General features: G+C 38.0%; 1 protein-coding gene across 1 annotated transcript in view; it reads left to right on the top strand.

Annotated features, from left to right (window-relative positions):
* The window catches only part of NBEA (neurobeachin), a 4,581,458-nt gene that overhangs the window by 1,011,350 nt on the left and 3,550,150 nt on the right, over positions 1-19,958 (top strand). The window contains exon 13 of the mRNA XM_044072852.1: positions 1,817-1,950. Coding sequence (XP_043928787.1) covers positions 1,817-1,950 — 134 coding nt within the window. The remainder of the gene's footprint in view (positions 1-1,816; positions 1,951-19,958) is intronic.

Below are 19,958 nucleotides of genomic sequence, written 5' to 3'. Positions count from 1 at the left end.
ATATGATTTTTACCTTTACCTTAGGGTTTGTTCGTTTGTTTTTATAACATTAAGAAAACATCTGTAAGATGGATAATATTACATGTGAAGATTAGTAGATTTATTTCCCTTTTAGTTTTTTGTTAGTTTTGTCATTTGTAGATAGTTTGCCATTGATAGCTTGTCTTTTCAGACTTGGTAGTGAAGTATCCATATTTTCTATTTTGTCCAACAGCTTGTTTTTCTTAAAATCTGTTGCTTCTTCAAGATTGTTGAATATCCGAGAGGGTAATCTTAATTCTTGCAGGGAGTAAGATCTTAGCTTTTATATCAGCCTTTTTCAAACTTTTGATGAGAGAGCACATTATTTTCTTTTTGATGTTGTAGTAAGAGTGTAGTCCTCATCAAACCTTGTATTTTTCCCATTAAGTTGTAATGGATTTCCCAACCAAGCTTTTCTCAGTACTAGGTCTTTGTCCTGTGTTGATAAAAACTTTACTATAATAGATCTCACTGCAGCTGTATTCTTGGAGAGAGAAGCGTTGGATAGAGACCCGTGAGCCCTCTATCGCAAATGAGAAGGACTCAGGAAGGTTCAATATTTTGGGCAGCCATTCATTTAAAAACAGGACCGTATTACTTCCTTCCATTTTTTTCAGGTACTCCTTATAGTCTGATATTGTTCCTGCTTGATGTGGACTCCAGAGCTTCTACGTTCTCTAATAATCGGTTGTTTTGTTTAGAAGGAATTCTATCTGAGTGTCATTTTCCATCTGTCTCCCATCAATGTCATTTACAGTTTCTTCTATGGCTGCTGTTTGTTCAGAATGCTTAGTAATTTCTTTTAAGGTCTTCTATTTGTTTCTTACTTTCCTTTTTCATGTTCTCCATAATTTTTTCTAAGGTGTCCATTTTCACAGAGAGGTCCTATATGCTGGAGATTATTGTATGAAGTTCTTTTTTCATGCAACTGTCTTGAGGCTCTTGTATGACTCATGTTTTTATCCAGTTGTACTAAGCTGTAGAACTTCTGACAGGAACTTTCTTGATAAAAGTCTCTGAAAACTCTGATTTCTTATTTGTATGTAATCCACAATATCAAGAAATATAACTTGTGAGAAAAAATGTTTTTTTAAGTTAGAACATAAAAATCCTGTCAAACAGTCTTTACAGGCAGAACATCAGAAAAGTGCTGCTATCACCAAGGCATCTTAGCCATGCCCCCCACCTTGGTTTGCATTTTTCATGGTCAAATGTGTATTTAACTTTGATTTATGTTTTAGTTTTGGGTGAAGTTTGCATCTAGATTTAGATTGCTGTTTTTGAATATTTTTTGGTTATGTGCTGATATTTGGTGTAGTTTTATTTACTTGCAGTACATTTTCCAGGAGCCTATTAAATATATAATTTTGCTTTATTTGTGTTATTTCAACTAAACTGTACATGTAAATAATTTGTAAACTGTGCTCTCTGTGTAACTGCTTTCTTTGTGTCAGTGTAAAGGATCCATTCTGAAAATGTGCAGTGCCTAGTAAGGCTAACCAGATTAACAAAATAACACTATTTTCTAAAAGCAAGGCCATATTCAAACTGTTCTGTTCTCTGCCTATGGAGACTTAGATGATCTCACTATATTTCATGTGTAAGTTCATGTCTTTCACCACCACTTTACTTAAAAAAGGCTTTGAGCATGTATAAAACATTTTTTATGACAAGAGTTTAAGGTAACCATAAGTCAGTGGAAGTTTTACAAACATTTGCTTTTAATGAATAGTTAATAGTCCCATATTAGGTACTGTATCACAGCTAATACCATTTTTTTACTCTTTATATACAGGATGTGAAAGCCACAGTGACACACTCAATACATAGTGCTATCCATTCAATTGGTGGAATTCAGGTTCTTTTTCCTCTATTTGCCCAATTAGACAATCGCCAACTAAGTGACAATCAAGTAGAGACCACTGTGTGGTAAGTACTCATAGGCTTAAGTAACACTGACCAAAAATATAAAGTAGTAATTGAAAACAACTTTGTAACAGTTACGCTTAGCATGATCCTTCTTTGCAGTGTTTCACATTGGGAACTGTTAACAGTTCAGCGTTAATTCTCTTGCTTAGTATTTCTAGTTGTCCTCTGTGCCTTTCATCCCAACTGACTTATCTTTTCCTTGGGTATTGCAATACATGAGAATTTTGCTCAGTAGTTCACTTTGAGATAGGTTATTCCAGCATTCCTGCAGTATGAATGCATTTGAATAAGGTGATTCCCAAATGGTGATACTGTTCGCTAATGTTATATTGTTCTTACTTTAATAGTATTGTATTCCCCAAAACGATATTTCTCAATCCCTTTTTTAATGTCTCCATAGTGTGCTTTAACACTAAACATGCTGGAGCGCTCAGCATATTGTATTTTACTTTTAGCATGATGATTTTCCCTCTGAAGGTCAAGTCTGAGAGAGTAACTAACTCATCACAGCATGAATGAAATGCAGCATACTGAGCACTCCTGCTACACGTTTGATACCGCACAATGCATTTAAAATGTTTAATAGTGTATAATTCTAATTTGCTGCCGGTGGTGGTGGTAGGAGAATGCTATTCTGTTTTGATGTGTTTGCAAAATGCTATTAAGCACTTAATGATTTTATTAAATGTAGAATTCAGTCATGTTTAGGGAATGCATTTTCCCATTCTTTTTGATGTGAAAGATGCAGTGTCTAAATAGTTATTTTATTTGTCATTCTTTTAGTTCATAGTGTGTGTTTTTTTATCCAAAGTTTTGCAGGTTTTGTAATGGTGGCAAGTTCTGACTGTGTAGAAAGTTTGCACTGATTCCTGTAAGCCAGCATTTGGTCAGTTGTTTTATTCCTTGTACTGTATATATTTCTATATTTTGCATTTCTGAAAAAACACCACTCAGTCATTGTATATTTTAAGTATCACTAGAACAAGGATCTAAAATTGCTTCAGTAAATAAAAATTGTGGAGAGACATATTTGTCATGCAGGGTTAACTCCTTCTCTGGAACAAGTTTCCACTCCAAGTTATACTATTGTGATGCACTTTCTTCCTTCAAAAAGGAGTTGGACAACTGAGTGAGTATCCAGAAATACACTCCCTGGTATGACTGAAGTATTGCTGCTTGACAAAGGAGGTAAGGTTTCAGGGTGGGTGCTCCAAGGTATAAATGGCCACTCATCCCAGTTGCCTTTTATTTTGTAAGATACATGTATATCTTCCCTCTCTGTTCCTATAATTTGTTAACCTTTAAAGCAGCTTGACCAACAAGCAGGAGGTTTACAATCTGCCATCACTTATTAAATCTATTAGCTGTGTGATTAGGCTGTGTGAGTTTTTTGTCTATACAGACATTTCTTGGTGATTTAGTACTTGTTTGTATTCATTCAGCAGTTAGTAACTTACTTGTAGAGATGAGTTAATATTCCCTAGTTCCATATATTCAGTGTTATCTGGTGTAAAACTGTTCTCTTTACTGTATAATGCAGAGTGCTGCTGCTTATGTGAATGCAGGTTGTAAAGTGAGTGTACTGAAGCATTTCATTATCCTATCTTTGGATCCTCAGGGAGAGTCATTGCAATAAATATAGATGTTACGGAGTTAAATTCTCACTGGTAACAAGTTGTCCCAAAGAAAACTGTGATGCAGAGCTGCATAAAGGAAAGTTATAACTTGCTTCTTTTAAAAGTTTCTTGTTCAAAGAGAAGACTTTCATAAATACTCAAAGGTTCAGAATTTGTGGCATAGTTCCTTTCTGATTCAAAACATTCCACACCTTATGGAATAAAGAATTATTGTCCTAACTCAACCAACTCACAGAGCAGCTGATTTTTCTGTATAGATCTGATAGAAACCCATATCTTTATTGTAGTTATTTTTTTTCTTTTGCTAGTTTAGCTGTACTTCAGGATTTCATTTGCATCTAGTGCATCATCGGTATCTGCACAATCTCAGCATTCTATCAGGTAAGAGAGGTCGATAGACATGAATGGTAAGAGGGTTTATAACACTAGTACATTCACACTCCATTTTCATAACTGTTTTAAATACCTTCATTATATTATCACTTAAGATATAGGCACACATACATTAATAAAAAAGAAAAACATATTAACATTTTTCACTTAACATACATTATACATTAAATATGTTTTCTTTCTTTGACAGCTGTTATTCAGTCCAACATTATATAAATTCCTGAATTCCTGCTTCCTGTTAAACCTCACATCTCCTTCTGAACATTATTCTGCACATATTCTTCCCACAAATTCCATTTATTTTTTTAATTTTTATTTGGTTTTAAAACAATAAAATCTGTTATAAAAAAGTAACTATTTACATAGGTCTACAGCTAATCAATACATCAAAGTTACACTTGAACAACAATTAATATTTTTCAAGCAAGTGTTTAAACCAAGATTATATGAATGTGTGATATTAGAAGTTCTCATCTTTATAGTATGCAATTCACTACTGCAAACAATTTTTTGCCATACTAATAAATTCAACACTAGAGGGGGGTAACTTTATTTTTCCAATTTTTAGTAGTAATTTTTCTGGCAATAACTAGAATAGACCAAAGAAGAGGCGGTTGAGTTTTTGGAATTAACTCAGCAATTGAAGCATTAAATAAAATTAAAGATTTAGAAATATTACATCTGTTTGATCATAGAGCTTGAATAAAGTTATTAATTTCTTTCCAAAAATGGTAGATGACTTCACTTTCATATACCATGTATGTCCAATAAGCCATTATTTCATAATCACATCTCCAGCACTTAATTGTGTTTGATTTATAAATAAAGGCCCTGTGTAAAAAATTTCAAGTGAAAACTTTTCAGCATAATGAAGATATAGTTTTATCTTTAGATTTTAATATCATTTTCTTGTATTCTTCAGAGAAGTCTTCGGAATTGTCTAAATGTGTGAAATCTGACTTAAGAATTTTATAAACTTGTGACAAATAGGATTTATTTTTCATTGCATTATTACTGATATTTATTAAGAATTCCAGTAATTTGGGGAACAATTTATTATGTAGGTTAAATATCTTGTTGGTTTCTATGTTTGCAAAGTCTCTAATATTTGTAAATTAACTGATTCTCAGAATTTTGATTGCATTTGGATCTTAAATTTTCAACCATATCAGTACTATTTAAATTTAAGAACTGATGCCAATAAATTAAATTACTTTGTTGTTTCAATACTAGCATTTTTTTTAAGTTTGAGTTTCTAAGCAGTCATTTCTATATGCAATAGGAAACGTAGAAAATAGTAAGTCTTTAATGCAATGGTTAGAATATGTGAACTTGTGGAAAGATTAAATGAAATTTAAATAGGGAATATGAGAAGGGTGTGTAATACCATTTATGCAAAAATTTTTTAATCAGATAAAACTATCAGGTACTATTATGATTGGTTGTGACATATTTGTTTAGTAATGATATTTCTTGATGTATCTGTTTCCATTTTGAATCATAAGGTGAATTTGTCTACAACTCTAACTTTTACAGTTGTTGAAGTAACGTACAACTCAATATCAGGGAATCTTACTCCACCATTATCCCAACAATTTCTGGCCAATCAGTGGAAACTCTTGGTTTATTAGGATGACAGAAAATCTAAGTAGAATATTATTTATCCTTTCCATCAATTTTTTTGATAGAGATAGCATTAAGATTGTAAGACAAACAATATTTTGGGGAGAATTACCATCGTAATGAGCATTAATCATGCTTCCATGGCGAAGAAGAAGAATTTGTTCCAATTTGTGACTAAACTTAAAATATTAACAACCCTTTGAAAGTTTGTTTGTATCATTTCTTTACTATTAGATACAATGTTTATACCAGGGTATTTCATTTGATTGCTGTTGCATTTGAAGTTAGAACATTTTTTGTATAAATGTTTTTAAATTTTTTATTAATTAATAATGTACTTGTTTTATTATGATTGTCTTAAGTTTGACATTTCTTCACTCTCACTCATAAAATGATATGTTCTTATGCATTTTCTATATTTCCCATTGTTAGTAAAATATCATCAGCAAAGAGTTGAGTCTTTAATTTGAAATCGTGTTTTATTTTGATGCCATTAATGTTCATATTGGATCTAATACTATTATCAAAGAGTTATCTAGCTAATGCAAAAAGTAAAGGTGATGGACAACCTTGTTTTGTGCCTTTTGTAATTTAAAGGAATTGGAAGGAAAAGAGCCTATTTTAACAAGCACAGGAGTTATTGCATAACTTAAAAGTTAATGCAATTAGCTCAGGTGAGAAATTATACACCTTATGTTTTTTAAACGGATATGACCAATTAACTGAGTCAAAAGCCTTACCTAAATAGACTAATAATAAAAAGTTATTTTTTATTTTTATTTGCTTAGTCTACTAATGTATGTATTCTTATTATATTATTCTGTACTTGTCTATTTAAAATAAATCCAGTTTGATCAGTGTTAATTAGTTTAGGTATAAATATGTTAATTGTGTTAGCTAAAATGGACATGAACATCTTATACTACACATTTAAAAGTTAAATGATTCTGTATGATGAACACTTTGTAAGATCCTTATCTTGTTTTAAAATAGGTGATATAAGGGAATTTTTCCATAATGGGGGGAGTTCAGCAGTTGTTTTTATTTCTCTGTAGACCTTATTTAATATTTTAACTGCATAATCTGGTAGTATTTTAGGGTCTATATTATGTAGTCAAAGGAACTAAACGTGGATTTACCCTTTCATCAGCACATATGTGTCGAACCTGCACTTGAGCGAATGGCCACACCATTGATTTTTTCCAAGGAAAAAAATGGTTGGCTGTTGTATTAAATCTGGCTTTTCCCCACTGTAGTGCGATCTCAGAGTTAGTATATTTAGTTAGGGGGGTGGGAAAGTGTTTGTTACATTGCGTCGTGCGTATTTGGCCTACCGATTTTTTTTCCCTTGGAAAAAAATCGATTATGTGGCCATTCGCTCAACTGCAGGTTTAACACATATGTGTCGATAAAAGGGTAGTCGACATTTAGTTCCTTCAACTATATAATATAGACCCGTATTTTATATAGCTCTGGTATAAGACCATCTAAGCCTGGTGCCTTATTTAAATTTTTTATGTGATCGTTTGTCTGTTAAAGTGAATGGTCTGTTATTTTTTATTTGTTCACTTGTTAATTTATTATTTATATTTTCCTTTAGAAGAGTTTCAACTATATCATCATTGTTTAGGTAATTTGTATAATTGTTTATATTTTCATAACGTATTTTAAAGCTATCAAGAATGCATTCAATATCAGTTCTACTTTTTTTTTTTATTATTTATGTGTTATAATTTCTTTGGGATTTAGTTTATTCATTTTCTATGATATAAGAGTAAGTTTGTCCAAGCTTTAAGGGTTTACTGAATATGCTTGAAGTTTAAGTTTTTCCAGATTTATTGAAACTTTATGATTTAGAATTTCAGCATATTTTGTGTTTTAAGTTTTTAGGCTCAGGCAGACCTGATAATGTCATTAAGTTTTAGATTTAACTTTAGTGTGTTTGTTTTGGCTTGTAGTGTATTCAATTCTTTGTCCCATTTTCTTGTTTTACTAATAATACCACCTTGTAACGCTTCCATTTAATTAAGCCTTTAGTGAAGCCCACAGGACAATGTCAGTTGCTTCACCATTCATGATTGTTTATAGGGAATTATTGATCTCTTTAAAGTACCAATCCTTGAAGCCTTTATGTACACTGGTAATCTCCTGTGATATGTTAGATTGTCAGTTTTTAAAATAATAAATCTGATGTCAGTGTTCATTCATTCTTGACTGTTGGGTTCGATCCTCTCATCTGACTTGGCCGTTATATCAAGCTTGCCCCAGTCAGAAACTCTCAAGTCAAGGGTACCCATACTCCCGCTCAACTCAGATCTCGTTTGCCATGTAGAAAATCAGATGCGTCAGCCATGCTGTCAGCTAGGTGCTAACCTTTTTTTCTTGATATATTTTCTGTATTTGTCTAAGTAGTTCTCTTTTTCTCACCCTTTGTAGTTATTAGTGGTTTGTTACCTGTGAATGTTAGGATAAACTTCCTATCTTACCATTTCTAGATATTCCCTCTTACCATCGTTTGTATAGGCCCCCTCTTCTTCCCTCTACCTCTTGGTAATTCATAACTGGTATCTTTATCTTCCTTCTTCTTTTTTCAGGTACCATTGTTTGTATATTTGTTTAAAAAAAAAAAAAAAAAACTTTATTCTGTGCTCTTTGCCCCCCCCCCCCCCATGTTAGTGTTTTCTGTGTGTGTGTGTGTGTGTGTGTGTGTGTGTGTGTGTGTGTGTGTGTGTGTGTGTGTGTGTGTGCACGTGCTCCTTTTCCCTTTTTGGAAAATGGCAGAAAAGCAAAAGAGAACCACAGGGTTTAAATAATGTAGGGACTGTGGCATAAAGACACCCAATTCTGATGGGCATCTTTCATGTGTTTATTGTTTAGGTCTCCCTCATCTTGAGTTACAACCTCCATTTGAACTCTTTAATGGTTTCAGTGCTTACACCCTTGCAGAGACATGAAACAAACTTATTTTTAAGGGGCTTCTAAAATGCCCATTTTAGTGAAGCTTTATCTGCGGCACAGAAATCAAAATCTCCCATGAAAGAGTCTAAGAAAAGGAGCCATTTGGTACCTTCATCTCGTAAGGTACACAAAGCTAAGATTTCCATGTCCCAGGTTTTGAGTCATCCTGTGGAACTGAGGCCTAAAATAACTAAAACTGCACTGACTTCTGCTCCAGCACCAAAACCTGCTAAATCTCCCACGGTGCTAAAGATTATTGAAGCTACTCAAACCTCTGAAGTGCTGAACTTATCTTCTGTACCAATCAACTCCCCGGCACCACAGTAGTCTCCCCAAATATCTTGGTCACATCTTCCCCTTCCAAACAAATTACTGGATAAACAGACCATGGTGCTGAAGGTCGAGAGTACACCCAGGAGTAGGTACTTCCCATCTATAGACCCCTTTTTGGGGCAGTAGTTCAGTCCTTTCCTTGACAGACCGAAATCTCCTTAGGGGATGTCCGTCCATTATACCAGGAGTCTTTCAGAACTGGATATACAGTCAGATTGGTGGATTAGCTCTTGACAGCCAAGGTCTTCCTTCTCCCTCTCAGTCCTCTCTCCTATCCGGAGCTGAGGTTTTTTTCTCCTGTGACGCCCACTTCTCTTCCTCCTTCAACCTTTCCACAGGTCTTGGAGCCCACTACTTTTTCCCAGTGCTACATACTTTGGTACTGATGGTAGATCTCACCATGGTTTTAAAACCAGGTCTGTGGCTCCATTGGAGCTGACTCTCCCATGGGACCATGATTTGGCTGTTGGCTTGGGGATCCCTGGATCCGTTCTGATTTTCTGCATGGTACCGTCTACAGTTCTTGGTGGATTGGCAGTTACAAGTCCTCTCACGGCTTTTACTTTGAGGGGGCTTGTTGGAGCAGGGTGTGACCCCAGTTCTGAGGTCGTCTTTCTCTGTTCTGAGCTCCCATCCCTCTTCTGGCAGGCCTGCCTTCCAGATTATGGAGAGAGCCGTAGCCTCAGCAGGCTCACAGCTGGCACCATCCCTGTTAGAGTGTCACATTTATGTATCCTCTGGCTTGCATTTGTCACAGTCTGCTACCCCAGGGCAGCTGGCACAAGAGCAGCAAGATGCCCTATTGAAGGGTCCCCTATCTTTGGAATCCTCCTCAGACCTTCCCCCTGAGGAGCCACCTTGTAACAGATCGTGCAAGAGGAAGCACCTGGATTCTCCAGAAGAATCTGTCACTGCGGATACAGATTTCAATGAAGAGGAGCGGTCCCCTCGGTCACCCCATGAAGATATCTCCTTTGGAGACATCCTGGAAATTCTGCAACTGAGGGGTGATTGGAAGTCCACAAACCCATCCTCAGAGGAATCTATTTTCTTTCACGCTTTTCGTGCCCGGCCTTCTACTTCTTGGGTGATCCCACCTGCTGATGAACTGGTCAAACTCATTGTCCTCCTGATACCATAGAGCCAGTTTATTTCAATTTGATGACCGGAGAGGTCCACTTGGCTCAGGAGCCCGTTTTCAGTGGAGGCCCGGGGAGAAAAGCTCCACATTACATAATAATATAAAAGATAAAACAAAAGAAAATACAAAAGATAAAATTAAATTTGGTTCAAAGATACAGATACATAAAGATGCAACAGTCAGGCTAAGTGATAAGAATACTGGTAGATTGTGAAACAGAGACATTAAGAGGTATAGTATTTACATAACATATGAGTTGTGTATTGACATATTGACATATGAGTCATATATTGACATGGCTGGTTAAAAAGGTTACATAGAGTCTGAGTCTTATGGCAGAGTGGTAGAACAAGCATAAATGTTAGGGAGGGGAATAAAGGGAGAGCAAACTATTTACAATACATACATATATACACATGACAACAGTAGACAGAAAGTAAATCCATGAACAAAGTTGATGGTAGTAGGAAATAGTATAGAAATACAGTTAGTGTGTGTGGAGTAAAAGTCTAGGTGGGGAAAGTGCAGTTGCACTTCCACCTAGAGAACAAGTAGGAATGGAGTAGAGTTTTGAAGTTGTCAGAATTTTCTGTCATTCGTAAAGAAGGAGAGAGAGAGTTCCAGTTTTTGGCTAAGGAAAACGATAGGAGGTACTGCCCGGCAGGTCGCTTTGGTTTGTGGACAGTGAGTAGGTTTAGGTAAGCAGATCTAAGTGGCCTGTTAAGGGTGTATGGTTGTAGGATGTTGGATAGTGCAGGACATTTAGAGGGGTTAAATAATAGCCTGTGGGCAGTGATAAGTTGGCGGTAGTCTAGAAGGTTGGGAAGTTCTAGCCATTTTAATGAGTGGAGTGCAGAGCAATGGTGGGAGGAGTGTTTGGCTTTGATGGCGAATTTTGAAATTTTATTATAACAACTTTCCATTTTTGAGGAGATGGAGGCAGATAAGTTGGTTAATAGAGGGGCACCATACAATAGTGAGGGAAGAAGATAGGTAGTGGCGAGGGTTTGTGTAGAAGAAGGAGAGAGATAGTGGATGTTTCTATATAACAGGCCTAATTTTTGATGTGTTTTCTTGATGTTGAGATGAATATGTGTGTTAAATTTTAGGTTTTCATCTATAGTGACCCCAAGGAGTTTGGCATAGGGAACAATTTCTATGGTTGAGTTGTTGTGGCTTCTAATTTGGAAGGACTGTTTGTCAAGAGGGAATGATTTTGAGGGGGGAAAGAGTAGTATTTTGGATTTGTTAGCATTTAGAGATAGGTGGTTTTGGAGCATTCAGTTCTCAGTGGTGGAGAAGGCAGTTTGGGTGTATGCTAGAAGTTCAGAGAGGTTGGGTGGCACAGCAGATTAAATTGGAGTCATCAGCGTATTGTACAATTTTGGTGTTTGTGATGGCAGAGTGGAAGTCATTGATAAAGATATTGAAAAGCGAGGGGCCAAGAATGGAAACTTGGGGAACTCCAGTGGGGGTAGGAAGGAAGTTAGAGGTGCCTTTCCTCCATTTTACAGCTTGAGATCTATTGGAAAAGTAACTTGAGAACCAGGATAGTGTATTGTGTGAGAGGTTGAGGTTAGCTAGGTGGCTAAGGAGGTGAGTATGGGAGACAGTGTCAAAGGCCTTTGAGAGATCTAGTAGGACTGATACTATTTTACCAGAGTCACGGGCACGATTCACTATATCAAGGAATGAAAGTAGAGCCGTTATAGTGCTATGGCCAGGACGGAAACCATGTTGGGTGTGAGAGAGGAGGTGGTTTTCAGTAAGGAAAAGCATTAGCTGAATGTGAACCCATTTTTCCAGTATTTTAGAAATTGGGGAGAGGATGGCTATGGAGCGAAAGTTTGAGGTATTTTTATTTATACCTCCTTTATGGAGAGGAATGTTATCTGGGGCATTGGAGCAAGGTTTCAGTTTTCTGAGAAGTTTTTTTTATATATGAGGTAGAGACTGGATTGAGTTGAAAAGTGGGGGGAGGGTTGGGTTTGGAGGCTGGGGTAGAGTGACTGAACTGGGAGGATGGGTTTATAGGGAAGGACTTATTTAGTTCAGCTATAGAATTAATAAAGGTGGAGTTGAAAAGAGTGGCAATTTCTGGGTTGGATTTGGTAGTGTCAGGGCAGGGATTATTTTTGGTGCCTGGGTTGAGAAGTGAATTAATGGAGTTCCAGAATTTTTGGGGTTTTTAGAGTGGTTGGCTTGGAGAGTCATAAAATAGGATTTTTTGTCTTTGGATATATGTCTTTTAGTAAGGTTGCGGAGTTGCTTATATTGAATTGGGGTCTCTGGTTGTTTATTGTGCTGAGAGAATTTCCAGCATTTATCTCTCTGTTGCATAAGTTTTTTGGTTTCCCTAGTTAACCATGATGCGGATTTGGATTTGATTCTTATAGTTTGAGGTGGTGCATGGGAATTAAGTACATTTAGGAAAGTAGAGTTAAAGCCCCTGGAGTTCCCTGGAGACCAGACAGAATTCTTTCAGTGCCTGAGGATCAGCCTTACTAGTTGAAAGGTCCAGCAGTAGATGCTATGGTGGTGGCGGTGATCACAAAGAAGGAACTTGCCAAGGAGAGTCTAGCTGTCTGTCCTCCAAACCAGGAGTACCGGACGATGGACATATTTGGGAAGCGGGTCTTTGCTTCATCTACCTTCACCATACGGTCCTAACTTTTTGGCACACTTTACCAGACTCCAAAGGGATCTGATAACTGAGCTTTTAGAGACCTTAGCAGGAGCAGTATCTGACGAGGTCCAAGACAAGGTTGCCTCCCAGCTTGCTACCCTTGAGTCTATCTCCAGCCATGCGGCTTATTGCGCATACATCTGAAGGGATATCCAGGGCAGTGGGTACAGGTTGTTGCCATTAGGCGCCAAGTCTGGATACGCTTATGTGACTTTGCTGACCCCTTCGAGTCTTCCTTTTTCAATGCTCCTATTGATGCTACTTCGTTATTTGGCCCAAAAGTCAGACACATGTTACCCAGGTGTGAGAAGGATGGAAAGACCCTTTCTGCTGTGGGTGTGCATTTTTCCTCTCCTCAGTGACCTTACTCCAGAAATCAGAGGAGTGGAAAGATGTGGTTCAGAAAGTCCCAAGGGCCTTTTTGAGACTCATGTGGCGAGTATTCCTCCTGGGGCAGAGGGGGGAACTCTTTAAGTCCCCCCTCCCATGGCAGAGGGGCTCATGCAACCAGGGATCCAGGGATTCTTTTTCTGGACAACCCTGCCAGTGCTCCTGAGTGGTGGCTGGATTGCTTTCCTCTGGAAGCAGTCGAGGGAAGATTCTCTCTGCACCACTCAGCCTGGCACACATTAACATCAGATTCCTGGGTGCAGACAATAATTGCCAGAAGTTACAATATCCCCTTCAGTCTTTATCCGAGACCACAAAGGCAAATCCCTGATGATCCACCCAGTCAGAGGGATATAGCAGCACTAGAATGTCAAAAGCTGCCTCAAAAAAAGTCATCCAAACAGTCCCACCAGACCATATAGGATCAAGTTTTTACTCAAATTTTTTTTTAGTGCTAAAAAAGATAGGGGACTGGAGGCCAATCTTAGACCTCAGTGTATTGAACAAATTTGTGAAACAGACAAAATTTGGATGGTCATGGTTCAGTCTATCTTTCGATTTATGGAGAAAGGTAATTGGATGTGCTGTATAGATCCTCGGGATGCGTATTACCACATAAAGATGGACAAATGATCCAGAAGATTTCTCCACTTCCAGCTAGGAGCCAGTTATTACCAGTTTTGAGCACTGCCGTTTGATCTCAGAACAGCCCCCATGGTGTTTACCAAATGCATGGCAGTGGTAGCAGCTCACTTAAGGCTACAGGATTCCATGTGTTTCCATATTTAGATGACTGGCTCCTCACTGCTCCCACCAGGCATCTGCTGCTTTCCTCCTTGGACTTCGCTCTAAGTCTTGCAGAGCTCGTAAGCATCTCAATAAACAAAGAAAAGTCAAAACCATCTCCAACACAGCACATAGAATTCATGTGAGCAACACTAAACACAAAATCCTGCTTAGCTGCCCTTCCTCATCACAGATTGATAAGGTTGAGGTCGCAACTTCAAGTGATACTCTCTCAAGACAAGTTTCTGGCTCGTCTAGTCTTATAGCCTCTTGTGTCCATGGCAGTGACAATCGCCTTAGTTCCCCTGGTGAGATACCACATGAGGCTGCTTCAGTGACTCCTGACGTCACAATGGTCACTGTTAACTCACCCAGTGTCCTAACCAGTCCACATAATAAACCAATGCAAACAGGATTTTATCTTGATGGATGAAGCCAGAAGACAGTTTATGGAGTCGCCCCTTCTGCTCCCAGCCCAAGGCTGTAGTGACCAAGGATGCATCCCTGATAGGGTGGAGGGGGGCATTTTCAGGGAAAGACAGTCCAAGACATTTGGTCCCCTCAAGAAGCCAGTCTACATATCAATATCCTAGAACTGAGGGCAGTGCTCTTAGTGTTGCAAGCATTCCAGTCTGCCCTCCCTGCAGGGAAGATTGCTATTCATTTAGACATGTCAGTTGTCTGGTACATCATCAAACAGGGAGGAAGCAGATCCTACCCTCTTATGTTGGGAAGCCCTAAGAGTTTCGCAATGGGTAATCGCTTCCAACCGCTTTCTGATAGCAACGCATATTCAGGAGAACTCCAGTGTGATTGCAGGCAAACTGAGCAGATGTATTTTCCTGCCTCACAAGTGGTCTCTCAATTCCAGTGTAGCGATGAAGATCTTTCATCATTGGGGTCAGCCTTGCTGGGATTTGTTCTCCTCTCCCATAAACCACAAATGCAGCAGCTACTTTGCCCTAGCGTCCCCGAGAGATGCTTTTCTCCATGATTGGCCCCAGGACTTCTATATGCCTTCCCACCAATCCCTCTAATTCCCAAAGTTCTGAAGAAAGCCCAATGGTTGAGAAGCAAAGTGATTCTCATTGTACCTTATTGGCCCCATCAAGTCTGGTTTCCAATTCTCTGGCCTCTCTTAGTTCACTGCCCGTTGACTCTGGATCCAACTCCAGACCTGTTATCTCATCCTCAGGGCCTGGTCCACCACTACCTACAAAATCTCAAGCTGGCTGCTTGGTTTCTCCACTTTCAGTAATTGCCAGATGAAATTATTTATCTGCCCCCAGTACAAAAGATATTTCTGGCTTTTCATAAACTGTCCACCAGAAAACTTTTATCTTAGTAAATGGAAGAGATTTGTTTGATGGTCTGATAAAAACGGTCTTGATCCTTTCTCAGTTTCGATCGATAAGGTCTTGGAATACTTAACCAATTTATTTCAATTGCGAGCCTCTACTTCTAACATTAGAGTTCATTTAGCTGCCATTTCAAATTTCCATAACGGATTTGATCAGTCCTTAATGTCTCACCATCTTTGCAAAATCATTCTTAAGGGCGCTTTACATTTGAAACCACCTTTTAAAGAGCCCATAGCACCTCGGGATCTAACATTGGTCTTGCAATGTGTGGTGCGTTAGCCTTTTGAGCCAGCAGCCACCTGTGATATCAAGTTTTTATCTTGGAAAACTCTATTCCTGGTAGCCATTACATCAGCCAGGAGAATTTCAGAATTCCAGGCTCTGTCTGTAAAACATCTGTATACCATTTTTCACAAATAGAGAACACCTCCTTTCTACCTAAAGTAGTGTCAGATTCAAGTATTAATCAGACCATAGATTTACCGATCTTCATCTCAAATTTCACAAACAAGGGAGAATATTTGCATTTATTAGATGTACATACACAATGACGTTATTTCGATAGAACAAAATCGGACCAATTTATTTATATCTTTTTCAGGTACTAGACTGGGCTAACCAGTTTCAGAAGTCACTCTGTCGAATGGTTAAGAGACTACATTACTTTTATTTATGGCCAAAATAAGCTAGACTTGTCAACAAAAGTTAGGGCTCATTCTGCTAGATCTGTTTCCACTTCAGTAGCCTTTCATTCCAGAGCGTCTATGGATAATATTTGTGCAGCCGCAACTCTGGCTACTCCCCATACCTTTACCACTCATTAGAAATTGTGTAAGTTCTCCAGCGGAAGAGCATCCTTTGACTCTCTGATGTTCAGGAATATCCTTCCCTAGGGCCTCCCAAGGTCTAAACTAGCTAGGGACTCTGTAGCAGCAGTCAAGAATAAATGAAGATTGACAACATGAGATAAACAAGTTATGTTCTTACCGTAACGTTCCATCTGTGTTGTCGATCGTCATTCATTCTTGACAGCCCACCCTCCAAGAGACTCCTGAATGTTTGGAACTAATCCTGAGGTTCTAATAGGATTATTGCTCAGCAAAAAGCTTCCATGATTTTCTACTTAATGGGCAAAACTCGATCTGAGGTGAGGGGAAGAGAGGCAGTAAGGGTAGCCTTGACTTGAGAGTTTCTGGCTGGCGCGAGCTTGCTATAACAGCCGAGTCGGTTCCAAGGATCGGAACAGAACCCAATAGTCAAGAATAAATGAAGATCGACAATACAGATGAAACATTATGGTAAGAACATAACTTATTTTTATAGCATTATGGTCTGATAATGGACATAAACTATTGAAACTTCTTTGATATGTGATAAGATTGAGACAAACTTTTTATCAATATGTGTTTTCCATCTCTATATGAATAATGGGTAAATTGAACAGTTTGTTTTCCTTAGCTTATACTTATTCTTTAATTTTATTAGATTTACAAAATTCATTAAGTGTGTGGCTGAAGATGTGATTCTCAACTTGCTTTCATCAGTGGAGTCTTTGTCTGATAAAATAGGATTAAAATCACTAGCCATTATGACTTCACCTTTCAAGTAATAGGCTATAGTGTACATGTAAATTTTTTTTGCATCTTTAGTGCCAACCCCTGGAATCCAGTGAGAGTTCAGTGTATAAAGTTTCCTGTTCCAGTCAGTTATAGCAATGCTTAACATGCCATTTTTATCTTTTACTTTAGGCATTACTGGTGGGTTCTTCCATAAAATGAAGGTACCTCCTCTTTTACCTCGAAAGCCAGAACCTGTAAAAAACAAATAATTCTTTAATGAAAGTTTATTTACAATTTTATTAAGTAAATGTGTTTCCTTTAGAAGTACTGTTTGAGCTTTATGTAATTGCAAGTATTTGATGAGACTCCCCCTCTTTACTGGATTATTCAGTCCATTCATTTTAATAGATAGGCATTTAAAATCAAACATATAAGAGAGAAAAAAGGTATACTGAAATTGTATTTATGTACAGAACTTATGATATACTTTATATATAACAGTATGAAATCTTCATTTATGGACAAAACTTTTGAAATAAAAAAATGCCTAATGATACAACCCTAAAACATTCTACCGTGCAATAGCGTATTCTTATTGTTGAAAATGATGAACAAACTACGTCTCAAACTCTCCATTAGACTAACCAAGCTTAGCTCATGCTTCTGATTCATATTAATGTCTCATTTTTTTAGTATGCATCATTTTACAAAGCCTGTTGATACGTTATTATGAATAAGAAAAGTGAAACGGGTGTTCAAAATCTTCATTGTAAGTTGACCAAACTGAATATCTCTAGAAACATCTTTCCCTCTACTTCACAGTATCTCCCTTGTCTACTGTAGGGAGGAAGTCCGTTGTTATTTTCATATTTATTGATTTATAGATCAGAATATTTTGTATTTTCTTATTTTATTTACTATGTGTAAAATTGTTAATAGGATCATAAGTTCATAAATTAGTACCAGGCTAACTCTCCTTGTGGGCTATTCCAAGTCCATGTAAGAATTAAGCTTTACAACTTGTGCCTATAAGGTGACCACCTTAACCAATATGCCGACCTACCACCCTTGTAGACATATTTACATTTTTTAACTATACACACATTTACTTATCCAGATCTCTCTTTATTTCTGTTTGTATATTATGTCTTGTATTACTGTACTCCTAGGTTATATATTTTGGCTATAATAGCAGTATAGAGTATCCTGTAATAGAAGATATATTTACCCCTTTAATCTAGTACTGCTGTTAGAATCAGTCCTGTTTTTTCCTCAGATGTTATGTCTAATAGTATCTGAACAAACATCTGGAAAATCTTCCCGTTTAAGATTCAAACTTTCCATAATAAATTGTTCTGAGATATTAAGTTTTGTTGCCATTAAAAAGAGACAATAACAGAGAAACACAATCCTGTTTTTTTTTTTAATCAGAAGTTTTGTTCTATAGGCTAGTATGTAAACTATCCATCTGATGTTGTTAATCTTTCTTCTATTCGTCACTGATGGGTTCAATTCCAAGCCCTCAGAACCGAGTCAGCCTATTACCAAGCTCGCGCCAGCCAAAAATCTCTCGAGCTAAGCCTCTACCCAGAATGCCCTACTCCCTGTCATCTCAGATCGCTTTTGCCGCATAGCCGTAAAGCCGCGTTTCAGCCGAGCTCTCAGCTAAGTGAAACTGTTTTTGATATTTGTGTGAAAAATTTTGGATATCTTCATATTTTATTAAGCGATTAGTATTTCTAGTGTTGTTTCTTCTGTCTAACTTTGTTTTTTCCTCTCTACCCGTTGTTACCATTGGTAAACAAGTACCATTTTTGGTATGGCCTTTCCTTCCTTACCCTTGTGGTATTTCTTCAATACCATTGTTGGTATTGTCTCTCCTGTTTAACCTATTAGCTTTGACTTTTATTCAGATGTTTCCCTTCTTTTCTCTACATACCAGTGTATTGTTATATTTGTGGCTTTTTTGAATGGCGTTGACTTCATTATAGTTGGATTATACAGTTGGCCTGTGGTGTTTTTTCATATCAAGATGTTTGATAAGAAGGGTACTTCAGGTTTAACCATTGTACTTCATGTAAGGGCAAGTTAGCAAACAGTGATTCTCATAATGACTGTGTATACTGTTTGGGAGTGACCCGCCTTTCGGTGCAGCCTCCATGTGACATTTGTCAGAGTTTCAATGTATGCAGTCTTAATGAGCGCAAAAATAAACTCATTCTGAAAGGGTTACTCAAGTCTCCCTTCTCAGAAGCCATTTCTGTGGTAGAGGTCTCAATCCTCCTCCTTAGGACAAAAAGAGATCCCATTATGTTTCTTTTTCACCATCGGGTGATCACAGCAAGCCTGGGAAATCAAAGGTTCCAAAGTTTTCTTTGGAGCACAAATCTGCCTATTCAGCTCTGACCATCTCAAAACCTTCGATTTGGGCACCTGTTTCGGCACTGGTCCTGCCTCCAGCATCGATCATAGACTTCACGTCTAGTTCGACTTCGGCACCTGTGGCCACTGTGGCTCAGCGCACACCTTTGACTACATTATTAGTTTACATTTTGGAACCGACTGTTTCGGCTCCGAGTGCCACTTCGGCACCGAGCATTGTACCGACCCCACTGGATTTGACCTCTTTACTTCCGGTCTCGAAATTAGAGACTTCTGTGCTGGCAGACTTTGCACTATGGATCTGATACTCCCCTTCCGTAGATCCATTTCTGGGCCAAGCATATAGCCCATTCCTCGAACGTCCTGACTCTCCATCTGGAGTATCCACTAGATCCACCATGAGCCTTTCGGAACACTATATGGTGCGTCTTGTAGGCCAGCTGTTGTTAGCCAGGGAGATTCCCTCACTTTCTAAGACCCATCCACATGCAGGACTTGGGTTGTCTTATCCACAGACTCTATCTTCCACTCCTCCTTTAACCATCTTGATTCCAAAGCTTTCTGCTCCAATGTCCTTCTTGGAACCCATCACCTCGACGCCTATGGTGCATCTCACTCCAGCTCCAAGTTTGTCAGTTTGGTCTTAGGTTCTTGCTGAACCGGTCCTTCCTCAATCTGGGGATTGGGGGATGGGCATGTCGGTCTGGGGTATAGAGCCGTGTCTCTCCTCTGTTCCATCCTCAGTGCCAATAGCCATGT

This window comes from Protopterus annectens, chromosome 5.part1 (genome assembly GCF_019279795.1).
Source record: "Protopterus annectens isolate FY-2018-M chromosome 5.part1, PAN1.0, whole genome shotgun sequence".
NCBI lineage: Eukaryota > Metazoa > Chordata > Ceratodontiformes > Protopteridae > Protopterus > Protopterus annectens.
Note: the sequence above shows the minus strand (reverse complement) of the source record. Positions and strands in the feature narration are given on the sequence as shown.